The sequence below is a fragment of the Oncorhynchus mykiss genome, chromosome 9, assembly GCF_057628025.1.
Source record: "Oncorhynchus mykiss isolate SJ-2025 chromosome 9, ASM5762802v1, whole genome shotgun sequence".
In the NCBI taxonomy this organism is placed as follows: domain Eukaryota; kingdom Metazoa; phylum Chordata; class Actinopteri; order Salmoniformes; family Salmonidae; genus Oncorhynchus; species Oncorhynchus mykiss.
In genome coordinates this window covers 65,393,350-65,409,305 of record NC_143030.1, presented here as the reverse complement: position 1 = coordinate 65,409,305, position 15,956 = coordinate 65,393,350, and the positions used below count along the sequence as shown (strand labels likewise).

The following is a 15,956-nucleotide window of genomic DNA, read 5'->3' as shown; positions in this document are numbered from 1 at the left end:
TTTGAGCTGTTCTTGACAAAATATTGACTTGACTTTTACCAAATAGGGCTGTCTTCTGTGTACCACCCCTACCTTGTCACAACACAACTGATTGGCTCAAATGCATTAAGAAGGAAATCAATTCTACAAATTAACTTTTAAGAAGGCACACCTGTTAATTGAAATCCATTCCAGGAAGCTGGTTGAGAGAATGCCAATAATGTGCAAAGCTTTCATCAAGGCAGAGGGTGGCTACTTTGAAGAATCTGAAATATAACATATAATTTGATTTGTTTAATCCTTTTTTGGTTACAACATGATTCCATATGCGTTCTTTCATAGTTTTGATGTCTTTGCTATTATTTTACAATGTAGAAAATAGTACAAATAAAGAAAAACCCTTGAATGAGTAGGTGCATGTAGACAGTACCAGTATGTGGACCTGCTCATACATCTTAGTACAAAATCATGGGCATTAACATAGAACTGGTCCCTCATTTACTGCTATAACAGTCTCCGCTCTTCTGGGAAGGCTTTCCACTAACTTGATGTTGGAACATTGCTGTGGAGACTTGCTTCCATTCAGCCACAAGAGCATTAGTGAGGTTGGGCACTGATCTTGGGAGCGATTAGGCCTGGCTCGCAGTCTGCATTCCAATTAATCCCAAAGGTGTTTGATGGGGTTGAGGTCAGTGCTCGGTGCAGGCCAGTCAAGTTCTTCCACACCAATCTCGTCAAACCATTTCTGTATGGAACTCGCTTTGTGCACAGGGGCATTGTCATTCTGAAACAGGAAAGGGCCTTCCCCGAACAATGGTCACAAAGGTGTAAGCACAGAATCATCTAGAATGTCACTGTCTGCTGTAGCATAAAGATTTCCCTTCATTGGAACTAAGGGGCCGAGCCCGATCCATGAAAAACAGCCCCAGTCCATTATTCCTCCTCCACCAAACTGTACAGTTTTGTAACAGATGTCGTCTTCTGAAGAGGAGGAATCGGACCAAAGCGCAGCGTGGTAAGTGTTCATGACTTTTTATTAAACAGAACACTGAAACAAAATTGACAAAGTGCATAAACAAAACCAAAACAGTCCCGTCAGGTGCAAAACACTAAACAGAAAACAACTACCCACAAAAACCATGTGGGAAAAAGCTACCTAAGTATGGTTCCCAATCAGAGACAACGATAGACAGCTGTCCCTGATTGAGAACCATACCTGGCCAAAACAAAATACAAAAACATAGAAAAAAGAACATAGAATGCCCACCCTAATCACACCCTGACCAAATGAAAATAGAGACATAAAAAGCTCTCTAAGGTCAGGGCGTGACAAGTTTGCCCTATGCATTGGGGCAGGTAGCGTTCTCCTGGCATCCACCAAACCCAGATTTGTCCATCGGACTGCCAGATGGTGAAGTGTAATTCATCACTCCAGAGAACGCATTTCCACTGTTCCAGAGTCCAATGGCGTCAAGCTTTACAACACTGCAGGCGACGCTTGGCATTGCATATGGTGATCTTAGGCTTGTGTGCAGCTGCTCGGCTATGGAAACCCATTTCAAGAAGCTTCTGACAAACATTTATTGTGCTGACATTGCTTCCAGGGGCAGTTTTGAATGCTGTAGTGAGTGCTGCAACCGAAGGCAGACGGTTTTGAAGCGTTACGCGCTTCAACACTCGGTGGTTCCTGAGCCGTTGTTGCTCATAGACATTTCCACTTCACAATAACAGCAGCTATAGCAGGGCAGAAATTTGACTAATTTACTTGTTGGAAAGGTTGCATCCTATGACGGTGCCACATTGAAAGTCACTGAGCTCTTCAGTAAGGCATTTCTACTGCCAAAGTTTGTCTATGAAGATTGAATGTCCGTGTGCTCGATTTTATACACCTGTCAGCAACAGGTGTGGCTGAAATTAGTGATTCAACTAACGTGAAGGGGTGTCTACATTCAGTTGAAGTTGGGTTGAAGTTGAAGTTGGGAGTCATTAAAACTTGTTTTTCAACCACTCCACAAATTTCTTGTTAATAAACTATAGTTTGGGCAAGTCGGTTAGGACATCTACTTTGTGCATGACACAAGTCATTTTTCCAACAATTGTTTACAGACAGATTATTTCACTTATAATTCACTGTATCACAATTCCAGTGGGTCAGAAGTTTACATACACTAAGTTGACTGTGCTTTTAATCAGCTTGGAAAATTGGCTTTAGAAGCTTCTGATAGGCTAATTGACATAATTTGAGTCATTTGGAGGTGTACCTGTGGATGTATATCAAGGCCTACCTTCAAACTCGGTGCCTCTTTGCTTGACATCATGGGAAAATCAGAAGAAATCAGCCAAGACCTCAGAAAACAAATTGGAGACCTCAACAAATCTGGTTCATCCTTGGGAGCAATTTCCAAATGCCTGAAGGTACCACATTCATCTGTACAAACAATAGTACGCAAGTATAAACACCATGGGACAACGCAGCCTTCATTACCGCTCAGGAAGGAGACGTCTCCTATAGATGAATGTACTTTGGTGCAAAAAGTGAAAATCAATCCCAGAACAACAGCAAAGGACCTTGTGAAGATGCTGGGGGAAACGGGTACAAAAGTATATATATCCACAGTGAAACAAGTCCTATATCGACATAACCTGAACAGCTGCTCAGCACGGTTCCAAAACCGCCATAAAAAAGCCATACTACGGTTTGCAACTGCACATGGGGACAAAGATTGTACTTTTTGGGGAAATGTCCTCTGGTCTGATGAAACAAAAATAGAACTGTTTGGTCATAATGACCATCGTAATGTTTAGAGGACAAGGGGTATGCTTGCAAGCTGAAGAACACCATCCCAACTGTGAAGCACGGGGGCAGCATCATGTTGTGGGGGTGCTTTGCTGCAGGAGGGACTGGTGCACTTCACAAAATAGATGGCATCATGAGGAAGGGAAATTATGTGGATATATTGAAGCAGCATCTCAAGACACCAGTCAGGAAGCTAAAGCTTGGTCGCATTGGGTCTTCCAAATGGACAATTACTCCAAGCATACTTCCAACGTTGTGGCATAATGGCTTAAGGACAACAAAGTCAAGGTATTGGAGTGACCATCACAAAGTCCTGACCTCAATCCCTTAGAATATTTGTAGGCAGAACTGATAAAAGCATGTGCGAGCAAGGAGGCCTTACAAACCTGACTCAGTTACTCCTGCTCTGTCAGGAATGGGCCAAAATTCACTTATTATGTGACGCTTGTGGAAGGCTACTTAAAACGTTTGACCCAAGATAAACAATTTAAAGGCAATGCTACCAAATACTAATTGAGTGTATGTAAACTTCTGACCCACTGGGAATGTGATGAAAGAAATAAAAGTTTATATAAATAATTCTCTCTACTATAATTCTGACATTTCACATTCTTATAATAAAGTGGTGATCCTAACTGACCTAAAACAGGGAATTTTTACTGGGATTAAATGTATTTGGCTAAGGTATGTAAACTTCCGACTTCAACTGTATTTTTTTAAATATATTGTGTATATATATATATATATTTATATACAGTGCCTTCGAAAGGTATTCAGACCCCTGGACCTTTTTCAAATTTTGTTACATTACAAAATTCCTCATCAATCTACACATAATACCTGATAATGATGAATCAAAAACAGGTTTAGACATTTTTGCAAATGTATTAAAAATAAAAAACTGAAATATCACATTTATATAATTATTCAGACCCTTTACTCAGTACTTTGTTAAAGCAACCTTTTTGGGCTAGGTGTCCCACTACCTTGGACAACTTCCGGTGAAACTGGTGGGCGTGCAATTCATTTTATGGGGTATTTTATGGGGTATTGTGTGTAGATTGCGGAACATTAAAAATAATAATAATTTTAGAATACGGCTGTAAGGTAACAAAATGTGTAAAAAGTCAAGAGGTCTGTATACTTTCCGAACGCACTGTATCTCCCCCTCCAAAATATATGCAACCCTTATTTTACCAGGTAAGTTGACTGAGAACACATTTTATAGCAACAACATGATGGTATGGTGGCCAGATTGGGAATTTATCCAGGACACCAGGGTTAACACCCCTACTCTTATGATAGTGCCTTTGGATCTTTGGTGACCACAGAGAGTCAGGACACTCGTCTAACGTCCCATCCTAAAGACAGCTCCCTACACATGGCAATGTCCCCCATCACTGCCCTGGGACATTGGGATCTTTTTTTAACCAGAGAAAAGAGTGCCTCCTACTGGCCCTCTAACACCACTTCCAGCAGCATCTGGACAGGACCAATACAGGACCAATCCTGCTTAGTTTCAGAGGAAAGCCACTAGTGTGATAGAGGGTGGTGGGCTGCTGGCACAAAGGTACTATATCTAAAGGTATCTTAATTCTACAGCACAACAAATTATTATTCATTTATGAATAATAGGATATAGACAGAGACAGCTTAGCTTTCCGGTGTGGTTATCATAGTGTGGACTCGACTGTCTTTCACAAAGGTAAACCAGATCCTTGCTTTGCTTTAACAATGAGTTAGTATTTAATATGTGTAAAATATTTTGTTGCATTCATCCAAACTCCACAGAGACAATGATACACAGATGTTTCTCGCCCTCACTCCCCTCCCTCACTCACCGTCATGGTCAGCATCACATCATGTACAGGTGAGTACTACTGTAACACTGTGACGGTGTAGCAGAGTAGGGGCCATTTTAGGACAACTCCCACCGTGACTACCTCCCCCTATCCACCTCCACCATGCTGCCATCCCAAGCTCCTATGGGCACACTAGTCATATCCAATCAGACAGCCATAGGAAGCTGACACATACACACACACACACACACACACAAAGCTCACAAAGCTCACAAACCGTATCTGTGAGGTACTGGCATATCAAAAGGAGAGGAGCGTGAAAGAGGAAGACAGCTTTGTGCTCTCAAAACAGAACGCGGAGACTGAAACATGGCAGAGGAGGTATCAGGTATGAAGACTTTAGCTTGTTACCACACATGTATAGACAGACAGACTGTGCAAAATTACAGAAATATAATTGATGAGCTTCAAGAAAAACAAGTCATATTTTTTACTCATTGTGGCAATAATTTAGTATAAAGTTAGTTTGTTACTTTTTTGAGGGGGTGCATTCAAAATACAGGTAAGAAGGAATTTGTAAATGTATGTGATACCAAACCAAGTTGGTTTGGATTATCAGGAGCAGATTGCCTCAGCTCCCCACATGTTGCCTTTCAGGCACAGGACTTTCTAACATTATCAGTTGTGTTTTTGAATGTGCTGTTGGACAACAGGAATAAGCATTTCAGTGAGGTATAAAGAGAGGGAGTCTACTTGTCTGCTTGTCTGTCAGCATAAGCAGTCCTCCCTTCCTCTATTTAACATAGGGTCAGGTGAATAAATACTCTGACATCCTCTCTTTACTTTCTAACTGGCCAGGCCCAAGGGAGACGATAGGAAGGAAAAGGCGAGTGGGAGGATGGGAAAAGTTCCCGGGTACACTCTTAGAAAAAAAGGTGCTATCTAGAACCAAAAGGTTTCTTCGGCTGTCCCCATAGGAGAACCTTTTGAACAACCCATTTTGCTTCCAGGTAGACCCTTTTGGTTCCAGGTAGACCCTTTTGGGTTCCATGTAGAACCCTTTCATGTAGAACCCCAAAAAGTTCCAACTGGAACCAAAAGGGGTTCTACCAGGAACCAAAAAGGGTTCTCCCATGAGGACAACCGCAGAACAATTTTGGAACCCCTTTTTTCTAAGAGTGTATGTACTGCACTGTACAGACTTTCAGGACAGAAGTAAAATGTGCTTTTTTGTATCTTATTACAAAACTCCATATTGAATGTCTTACATTCAAAACTTTCCATTGTGCATTCATTTTGTTTGTATACATCTTTCACCACACAACCATTGATATAAAAATATAAGTTTAGTGTGAAATATAATGACTATATTGGTTTAATCACCAAAACACAACATACTGATTGATATCATCTCAATTGAGTTATTTTAACAACCTGTTAATCCAATAGCAAAAACATTTAAGATACAGTACATGTTTCAAAATCGCCCTTTGAAAGTAGTGTTCACATTAGGCAATACACTTAGTTACAGTACCCATTTAAAATGACTGAACATCACATTTCCATCATTTCCATCCCATGTATGATCAAGGTGTGATCATTGAAGACATTTTTCACAATGTAATCAAATGAAAGAAATGACAGAAACATAATGCTTAGCAGGCACAAGTTTTCAACAAGCTTGTCTTGAGCATTTGGTAATAGGTTTTTATCAAATTTGCAGTAAATATCCCCATTGTTCATGCACCTAGGGAAAAACCTTTTGGCATGGAAAATCCAAGCCTGACATAGAGTAGATCTGGATTGAAACCATTGCATGCCTCATTCATGGCCTGAAGGAGGGTGGTGAAAATGTAACTAGTACTTTTGGGTGTCAGGGAAAATGTATGGTGTAAAACGTACATTATTTTCTTTAGGAATGTAGTGGACAAAAGTAAAAGTTGCCAAAAATAGAAGTAGTAAAGTATACCCCCCAAAAAACTACTGAACTAGTACTTTCAAGTATTTTTACTTAAGTACTTTACACCACTGTTCAATTCCCACTGGGGCCACATACCAAAATGTGTGGACTGTTGTTACTTTGGACAAAAGTGTCTGCTACGTAAATGTCATATATCATAGTAAATGTATTTTATCAAAAGAGAAGAGAATCACATCAAAAGTAATATGAGCATTGCATTGTGAAAGGCAATTACTTTATATTACCATGTACTGCAAAGTGGAACATGTATTTCTAGATGAAACACTGATTAAGTTTGGTAAAAAAAAGTGACTGTATGTATGTTATGTACTTAATCAATTGAAAATGTGCTTAGAGTTTTTAAGCTGCCTTGTTGATGAGTTGTGAAAATGTACTACATAAGAATCACAAAAGCCCAAGTACAGCAAGAGGATAGTGCATATTGTACAGTAATTTAGGTATGTTTCCAGGAACATGGAAAAGGGAGTCCCATGAGGTGCTGTCCCCGTCTTGTACAGTGTGTGTGTGTGTGTGTGTGTGTGTGTGTGTGTGTGTGTGTGTGTGTGTGTGTGTGTGCGTGTGTGTGTGTGTGTGTGTGTGTGTTTACAGGCAGTTGTAACAAAGAGCCACAGCAAAGACAGCTGGCTAAGAGCACATTCCAAATGGGCGTAGATGTGATGCAGGAAATCCCACTCCCTTTCCCAGAGGACCTCCTGTATGAGTAAAACACACACACAGTCATAGAGACAGACACAAACGCTTACACTGATGAGTTGATGACAAGCTTCTCATGGGAAAAAAACATTGACTCCCCTCTTCTTGTTTATCCAAACTGTAAATCTATGTCACTTAAACAAGCAAACAAGTTCAGTATTCCCAGATTTTTACTGACAGGAATATAATATGTAAATTAATGCACAGATGAAATCAAAAATGAGGGGGAGGGGGATCATATCTCTTCAAACTCAATGGAATTGATATGTCAAAATGACTCACTGTTAGTCCACAGGTCCACTCAAATGTAGTTTACTTGAGAACAGTGACTGAGACTGTAGTGTGAGGATGCATTCACTAGGTGGCGGTATTCAATTCACAAAATGCAAGAGAGGCTCCAAGTATTCTTTTTTGGCCCCCCAAAGCTTTTGGTCAAAACAAATAAGACTGTAAAATCACAAGGAATTCACCTAAAAATGAGTTTAATTTAGGACATCTGTTCCCAATAAACATTGATCGTGTCTCAATGTAATTCAAGGTATAAAATTATTCTTATTTTAAAATACAATCTCTTTTTAGACTTAGTTGTGGTCCATTTGCAGTGTAACAGTTATTAGAATTATGTTCTGGCCCCCAGTCTATCTGCTCTGGCAAAAAAATTGGCCCACAGCTGAATCTATTGTAGTTACCACCGCCTTAGGGCCTAGCCCTAGGTCCAGCTGTTCCTGAGCTCAAACACAGTGTTTACTGGCTTGTGTGATAAAGCAATCATAGGTGTGAAAGGATTTCATTATTTTTAATTCTACCAGTCCTAACAAAAGTATGATTAGAAAATATTTGTTGGTCATTATGTAAACTGGATATAGTTTTCCTCAACAGATGTGTCTTAATATGAGCCTTTTCAGTGAGACTAACCCATTCAACCAAACCATTCAACTACAGAATTGAAATAAAACATTAACATTTGCAGCCCTCATGACACTCTGCCGTGCAGTTAGACAATGGAGGTTGCTCTGTGAGATGCTATCTGATGGAGCCTAGCAGCTAGCTACAGCATGTGTTATTCCTTATCAAACAAACGGACATGTTGACAATCCCTGAGGAGGTCATAAGAATGAAAACTGGATTCCTTCTTCACTGGGAGGATTCTTGAACTAGCATCGTGGAGTCCCTGGAAGGCATTCAGGAGATAGAAAGGGAGAGAAAGAGAGAGCGAGACAGAGACAAACACTAGAGCCTCTGAAGCTCACTCAGCCTTCCTTACCGTGTTGTCTGTGCGTCTTCACCGCAGACTGTACATTTTTGTTTATTTGTTTGTTTGGGAATTTTTGGTCTTGTCTAAGCAGGATCGCAGATAGGCAAAACATCCTTTGCAGTCCTCAGGAAGTCATATTTGGTAAGAGATTGTTGTTGCCTGCTTTTCAGGTGGATTGTTTTCCTCAGAAGTACAGGGAGAGGTTTTTTGGCTTGCTTTGAAGGGATGAGACATTTCACATAGGCTGTAAGTGTTTAATGGGTGCTATTTTGGGGTTAGATGTTTGTTGTACATTTGACATTTTAGTCATTTAGCAGATGCTCTTATCCAGAGCGACTCACAGGCGCAATTAAGGTTAAGTGCATTGCTCAAAGGCACATCAACAGATTTTTTTACCTAGTCGGCACGGGGATTTGAATCAGCGACATTTCGGTTACTGCATTTTGGTTACTGCAACCTGTATCGGTTACCGCCCAACCACTAGGCAACCTATTTCGGTTACCGCCCAACCACTAGGCAATCTGTTTCGGTTACCGCCCAACCACTAGGCAATCTGTTTCGGTTACCGCCCAACCACTAGGCAATCTGTTTCGGTTACCGCCCAACCACTAGGCAATCTGTTTCGGTTACCGCCCAACCACTAGGCAACCTGTTTCGGTTACCGCCCAACCACTAGGCAACCTGTTTCGGTTACCGCCCAACCACTAGGCAACCTGTTTCGGTTACCGCCCAACCACTAGGCAACCTGTTTCGATTACCGCCCAACCTCTAGGCAACCTGTTTCGGTTACCGCCCAACCACTAGGCAACCTGTTTCGGTTACCGCCCAACCACTAGGCAACCTGTTTCGGTTACCGCCCAACCTCTAGGCAACCTGTTTCGGTTACCGCCCAACCTCTAGGCAACCTGTTTCGGTTACCGCCCAACCACTAGGCAACCTGTTTCGGTTACCGCTCAACCTCTAGGCAACCTGTTTTGTGAACACCCTTAATTTGCTCACCTACTGTCTCTAGAGGCAGTGATAGAGTGAGGAAGGGTGATATCCAAAACTGCAAAATACTTTGAAGAAAAACAATTGGTGTCTGGATCGAGATAAATAAACAGAGAGTGGGCTGTGACACCCTCAGTAGGGTCAGCCACAGGAAGGGCTGCTCCCTGCTGGAACAATGGCTGGGAGAGACCTAGTGTGTGTCCCAAATGGCATCCTATTCCCTATGTAGTGCACTACTAGTGTCAGAAGTAGTGCACTATAAACAAGAAAATAGGGTGCCATTTTGGACAAGGTCTGTCCAGCCGGACATTCTACTGGTTTACTTCTCCTAACTCTGCCCTCCAGGTGAACTCTGAAGGATGTTGCCAAGATAGACCCCCAGAACATTGCTAGAGGAAACTAAATCCAATTGTCTTTCCTCTCCCTCTGTCTTATTTTACCTAGTGACGGCTTCAGCCATGTTCTCCATGGATACCTTCAAATCTATCCTGTTTCCATCCAGACGGATAAAAACAGAGGAGGGGGAAGTAAGTTTATAATGTTTATACATCAGGTCACCAAGACAACCCAGAGTTCTCCCTCTTCATGACACAAACACCAAATTCCCCACAGCAAAACTAATATCTTAAAGTCCCAATGAGCATCTTTAAAAGCAGAATGGTGTTATCTGACTTAATTCTGCCCATGTCAAAAATCACCTATATATCAGGGGGAAGCTAAAGCCCACTGGGCACATATGTCAATTCAACGTCTATTCCATGTTGGTTCAAGGTAGTTTCGTTGAAATGACGTGGAATCAACGTTGATTCAACCAGTGGGTGCCCAGTGGAAGGTATCTGACAAAATAATACAGATTTGGTTCCTGAGTTAATTAAGGGAATGCTGGGAAGGCCATTATGTTGGCTACCATGGCTATGCCCCCATAGGATGACCATGCCCCCATCCACAGTGCATGTGTGGTTTCTGAATGGTTTGATGAGCATGAAAATGATATAAACCCTACGCCATGACCATCTCAGTCACCAGATCTCAACCCAAATGAACACTTATGGGAGATTTTGGAGTGGCACCTGAGACAGCGTTTTCCACCACCATCAACAAAAAAACTAATGATGGAATTTCTTGTGGTAGAATGGTATCACATGCCAAGGTGCATTGAAGCTGTTCTGGAACATTATGAACACTTGTATTTGATATAGACCCCCTACTTCTCCTTAAATACATCTCATCTGGCAGGTCAAACAGAGTGCTGAAGCTGCAGGGCTCAGGCTCGACATTGTGGTGTGTTTTGGAATCAGATAGGACTGACCTAATAGCAAAACAATATATTGGAGACCCATACAGAAGCAGGCTATACAAAACGTTTAGATCAGCTATTGGAAAGACTCCCAAAATGCCATCGCAACTGCAATGTTGTGGGAAAAAAAAGTCAATTTGCTGCAGTGAATAGAGAATCATATCATTCTGAAGAGGCATACGATTTTTTATTACTTTAATGATAATGCCTTATTGAGCAGCGGGGAATCATTTGAGAGCAAGTGTGCTCACGGAAAGTGAGAATCATGCGTCTGTGCTGAGAGAGTTGAGGCTGATTGAAAGTGGGTTGTCGTCTCTCCACAGAGCAGAGGCTGCAACGTCGTGCGGGGTGGAAGGAACCGGGCTGAGTTTCATTTTGGCACAGTAGCCTAACCAGCAGTCCGGTCGGATACAGATAATGTAGACTTGTGGCTTTGGTGACAGAAGGGCAACATGTGTGGATTCAATTGGTCATGCAATGAGTCAGTATGCAATGTTGTTGTAATGGTCCTGAGTCTGTAACGGGTAGACATGCTTGGAGGTGCCGTCTTCGTCAGGCGTTATTACCGCAGATCCACTAATCGGGAAAGTTGTTCTGTTTGATTGGAAAAAAAATATGCATCTGTTCCGGAGTTACAATTATCGAGTTTTCCCGGATCGTTATTCTGTGGAAACATCGAGCATTCGAGGCATCAGTTGGGTATGTTATTACTGCCTAGAAATGATATTCTATATGTAGAATTACATTCCAACAGTAGTTAAAAGACAGTAACGTTAGGCTAGTAGGCTAATAATATTATAGCCTAATAATGATAATCATCATCACTACTCATCATCATCATTGTTTGTCTTTACCACGTGGAATTATTTAGCTTTGAGATGGTCTGATGATGATGAAGATAATGCATGATGTTGATGATAATGATGATGAATGATGATTGTGATGGTTGATGATTGATGATGAGGATGGTGACTGCTCATGAGTCATAATATAATTCTCCATAAAAAAAAAACATTTTCATCTTCTGAAAGTATGACTATGACTGAAAATATGTTCATAATATTCCAACCCATGGCAACAATGTTTTCACAGTAAACTATAGGCCTTCAATAAATAATATAGCGTATTATGGGGATATGTTTTGAGAGTGAGGCTCACGGTATAGGTAGTAATGCTGCGCCACAGTAGCCTACTTGATGAAAAGAAGGTGGTGGGAAGTTAAGCGATCTCTACAGAAAGTCTGACATGGCTGCAAGTGGCTGCACTTGCAATGCACTGTCTCTCTACCTTTCTCACACAATGTACACTTCACTGATCATCCCTGTTACTGTAAACACTGCAAGAGGAGGGAATCTGGATCACACTTCAAAACACTGCAACACTTCTTCAGCATAAAAGCTTATATGATTGTATCTGGCTGTGTGTGATTGTGCTATTGGTGTCTGTGTGAGATGTGTGGGAGGGTGGTGTGCACTGCAGGAGTGTAGAGTGAGGGGCTCTGGAGTAAGAGTCAGACACTGTGTTGGTGGAAGTGGAGGGGGGAAGAAGGCTCACCACATCCACTGTGACACAGTCTGTATGTGTCCCCAAAACAAAAGCAGCGTATTGCGTTGCATGTGAGCATGTGGAGAATGGTTAGACTGAGCAGTGGACTTCGCTATTGTCTTGAGTATGGAGAGGAAGGTAGCAAAGACCAAGCCAAAGTTTGATTCAACTCTGGTTATTAATAGTGCATTGTTTATTGTTCACCTCAATCCCCCAACTCAGTTTACAGGGGATACAACAATGTATATTTTCCCTCAGCCACAGGAAGATTCAGAATAGTGCTCCTCAAGGAGGAGCTAAATTTGACTTTGACTTTGTTATTGAATAGGCCAGGAAGATTATACTAATCTAGAGTTACTAGTTTAAAGACTGTATGGTTAGCTGCATCAGTGATGACCTTAATGTATGTCATTTTATATGACATAAAATGAACAAGGTGCTTTTTTAAAAAGTCATATTAACATACACAATATATTTCCAGGTGCTATTGGGACTTCAATGGAGATATTACTTATTATTACTTCACAAGTAAGAATGAGTGAATAATGGTTTAGGAACGGCTATAGATATCATCTTGTAAAGGGAGTTTTTGTGTTTATTTATTTGTTTATTTGGATGTTGTTTGTCTTTAAGAAGCCTATAGTTGATTAATTATATAGGACACCCTATGGCAATGATCATATCTTAATGTAGTCCATGTGCTTAATGTTTGTAAAGCCACGGTGCACTAGTGCCTGGCTGGAGGTTCAACTACAACTACAACCCTATGATAGATCAATAGAGCAATGCTGTCAAACGCCTGAGATTATTCATTGCAATTGCTGTAGGAAAGTTGCTAGTGAGAAGGTCTACTAAAAGCTAAACATACAATGCCAAGTTTGGAAAAACCTGCCTTGGATCAGGGATCATCAACTAGATTCAGTTTTTTCTTGAGGTGGTCAGGGGGCTGGAACATAATTACAAATAATTTGTAAACTGCAAATTACCTGAAAGAAGCCCAAACAGATATTTGACTAAAACATAATCATTTCAAACCTTACTTACATTTGTAAATTATCACATATTATGTGTGGGATGGCTTCGGAACAGATTTCCATAATTAAAATCAATTGGAGCTGATTTGCTGGTGTGTTTACAGTATTTCGAGTCCAACCTTACCGTAGATGTTCAGACAAACATCAATACAGTATTACTAAAGCATATGTGGCTCCACATTATCCTTGTGTGTCTCTGATGATGTGTCTGGAATTCATGGGCTGCATGCACAAATATTGTACCCAATTAAACTGGCTACAAACTGGGAGCCAGCTAACTGTAGTTAATTGAGACGTGTGATACGTGTGGTAAGATACCACCACTGGTAGCATTTGAAGACAGAGAGAGTTGTTGTTTATAATTAGATGTTAATAAGAACCTGTCCTTACCCCAATGGCAATAGGTAGCCTAGTGTTAAAGCATTGGGCCAGTAACCAAAAGGTTGCTGGATTGAATCCCTGAGCTGACAAGGAAAAAAATCTGTCATTCTGCCCATGAACAAGGCAGTTAACCCACTGTTCCCTGGTAGGCTGTCATTGTAAATAAGAATTTGTTCTTAACTGACTTGCCTAGTTAAATAAAGGTTAAAGAAAATGGCCCTGCTTATTGCATACTACAGCTGGGGTGGTGGTGGTGACTTCTGGAGATAGAGCAGGACAAAATGCCTCACATTCGTAGAGGTACATAGCAAAAAGGGCACTTCTTGATAAGAGGGACAGGACATGGCATCTGGTATTTTCCACTGCTGCCTTCACAGGACTTGAGTTTTGTCTAAGATGTGAGTGAAGGAAAATAATCAAAGTCACAGTCTACAGGTGTGTCTGTGTGATGCTAGATTAACCAAGAAGTGACACCTCTACAGGCATGGTTTTGCTGCCCTGAGATTGACAGAGCATACAAGACAGCACACATGAGAGAGACTTCCAGTAAGTCTATTTTGTAGGAGTTAACAATGGAGCATGGTAAGTCCCTCTGGTTGGGAGCATGTGACAGAGTTGGCTGGAAGACAACCGGCACACTCTGTCAACAGAAATAAAGGGTGGAGAGTTCTCCATGCTAGGAGCGTGGAGAATGAGCATTGTACACCTGACTTAAGATACAAACTATCCAGTAAAATAATAAGAAAAGAAAATAGATCAATATCTAAGTATAGGGAATGGAAGAAGAATATTTTATCGTCTATATTCTTTATTGATTACAGAAATGTGTCTGTTGAAGCAGACAGCTGTTTACCCACTATCACCTTCTTATCCGTCTCTATCTTTCCCAGTCCATATAGTGTTCTGACTGCAATAATGGAGCTGAGGGGAAAATTATAGGTCCAAACTATTTTCATCTTGCTGCATTTGATACCCAAGCACAGCACAAGCTCCCACACAAAAAGAGAAGAGATGATAATATCTCGTCACGTTCCATATTTCTATTGTTCTCATCGATTAAGCTGACGATCTCACACTGTGACACAGTGAAAATATAGGACCTGTATGTTACGTCGTCTGTCTTTTCTTCTGAGTAGCCCTCAAGGCAAGGCACTAAGCACTCATCAGTTAACCAGACCTGAAAAGATACAGGAGAGAGTGGCCTGAACAAAGGCCAATGTTAAGTGACTGTGTAACTCCTCTGACACCTCAGCTAGCAGATCCCATCTATATCATGTAATTTAGCAGCTGGCTTGGGAACACATGTAGAGAGGCTGTAAGTGGATCATAAAATAAGAGTTATAAACCCTTAAAAGAGGAAGTGGGAATTAGTCTACAGGATGGTGTTGATGACATCAGGTGATCTTAGCTGATCTTGTGTAAATGATCCCGGTGTACATATGCATAGATTGCATATGATTATTGCTACAGTGCTATTTGGGTTGTTAGTAGCTAGTAACATAAGCATTTCACTGCACCTGCTGTAACACCCGCTAAACTGTGTACGTGACCAATAAACGTTCATTTGATTTGAGAGGAGGATTTACCCATATGTCATTTGGTTTACACCAGATCCACATATTGGCTTAACTAATTGACATACAGAAAACCCTCCCTGAAAACAAACAATGTACACAAAAATATGTATCTCATTAAACATAAGAATATTCCAGATTTATCCAACCTTTCTGGTCCAACCCAGTGTTTTCTGAGAACAATCAGTTGAGCTAGTTCTGTTGGAATGCCTATGAGAGGAAGCCATAATATATTATAGGCCTTATTTTTCAGCAATGCCTTGATATTATAGGCCTTCTGAACAGGATATGAACCTATGATGGAGAGTGAAATTATTTAATAGTACATGTGTCTTTCTTTCTTTCCCATAGACCCCCCTGCCAGAGGCTCTTGACACACAGGACACCATGAAACAGGTACATAGTATGCCAGTCCAGAGACAGTGAGAGCTACAGAGAGAGAGAGAGAGAGAGAATTTACATTTTAGCAGATGTTCTTATCCAGATTGACGTATAGAAACAATTAGGGTTAAGTGCCTTGCTCAAGGGCACATCAACAGATTTTCCACCTAATCGGCTCTGGGATTCAAACCAGCAACATTTCAGTTACTGACCCAACACTCTTAACCACTAGGCTACCTGCCGCCCA

At 41.1% G+C, this 15,956-nt stretch overlaps 1 protein-coding gene across 14 annotated transcripts in view; it reads left to right on the top strand.

Annotated features, from left to right (window-relative positions):
* Positions 1-4,727: 4,727 nt before the first annotated feature.
* The window catches only part of LOC110532567 (rap guanine nucleotide exchange factor 3), a 47,064-nt gene continuing 35,835 nt past the window's right edge, over positions 4,728-15,956 (top strand). For 6 of the 14 annotated variants that reach the window (XR_002474855.3, XR_016483392.1, XR_005053312.2 and 3 more), the window contains exons 1-3: positions 4,777-4,966; positions 9,942-10,024; positions 15,680-15,724. Coding sequence is in view for 8 of the 14 variants with exons in the window: in XM_021616572.3 (XP_021472247.2) it covers positions 4,948-4,966; positions 9,942-10,024; positions 15,680-15,724 (147 nt within the window). In the remaining 6 variants the exon portion in view is untranslated. Of the gene's footprint in view, positions 4,967-8,413; positions 8,649-9,941; positions 10,025-10,772; positions 11,494-15,679; positions 15,725-15,956 lie in introns of those variants that run through there. The other 8 variants (XR_016483393.1, XR_016483394.1, XR_016483391.1 and 5 more) reach the window with 4 other exon arrangements.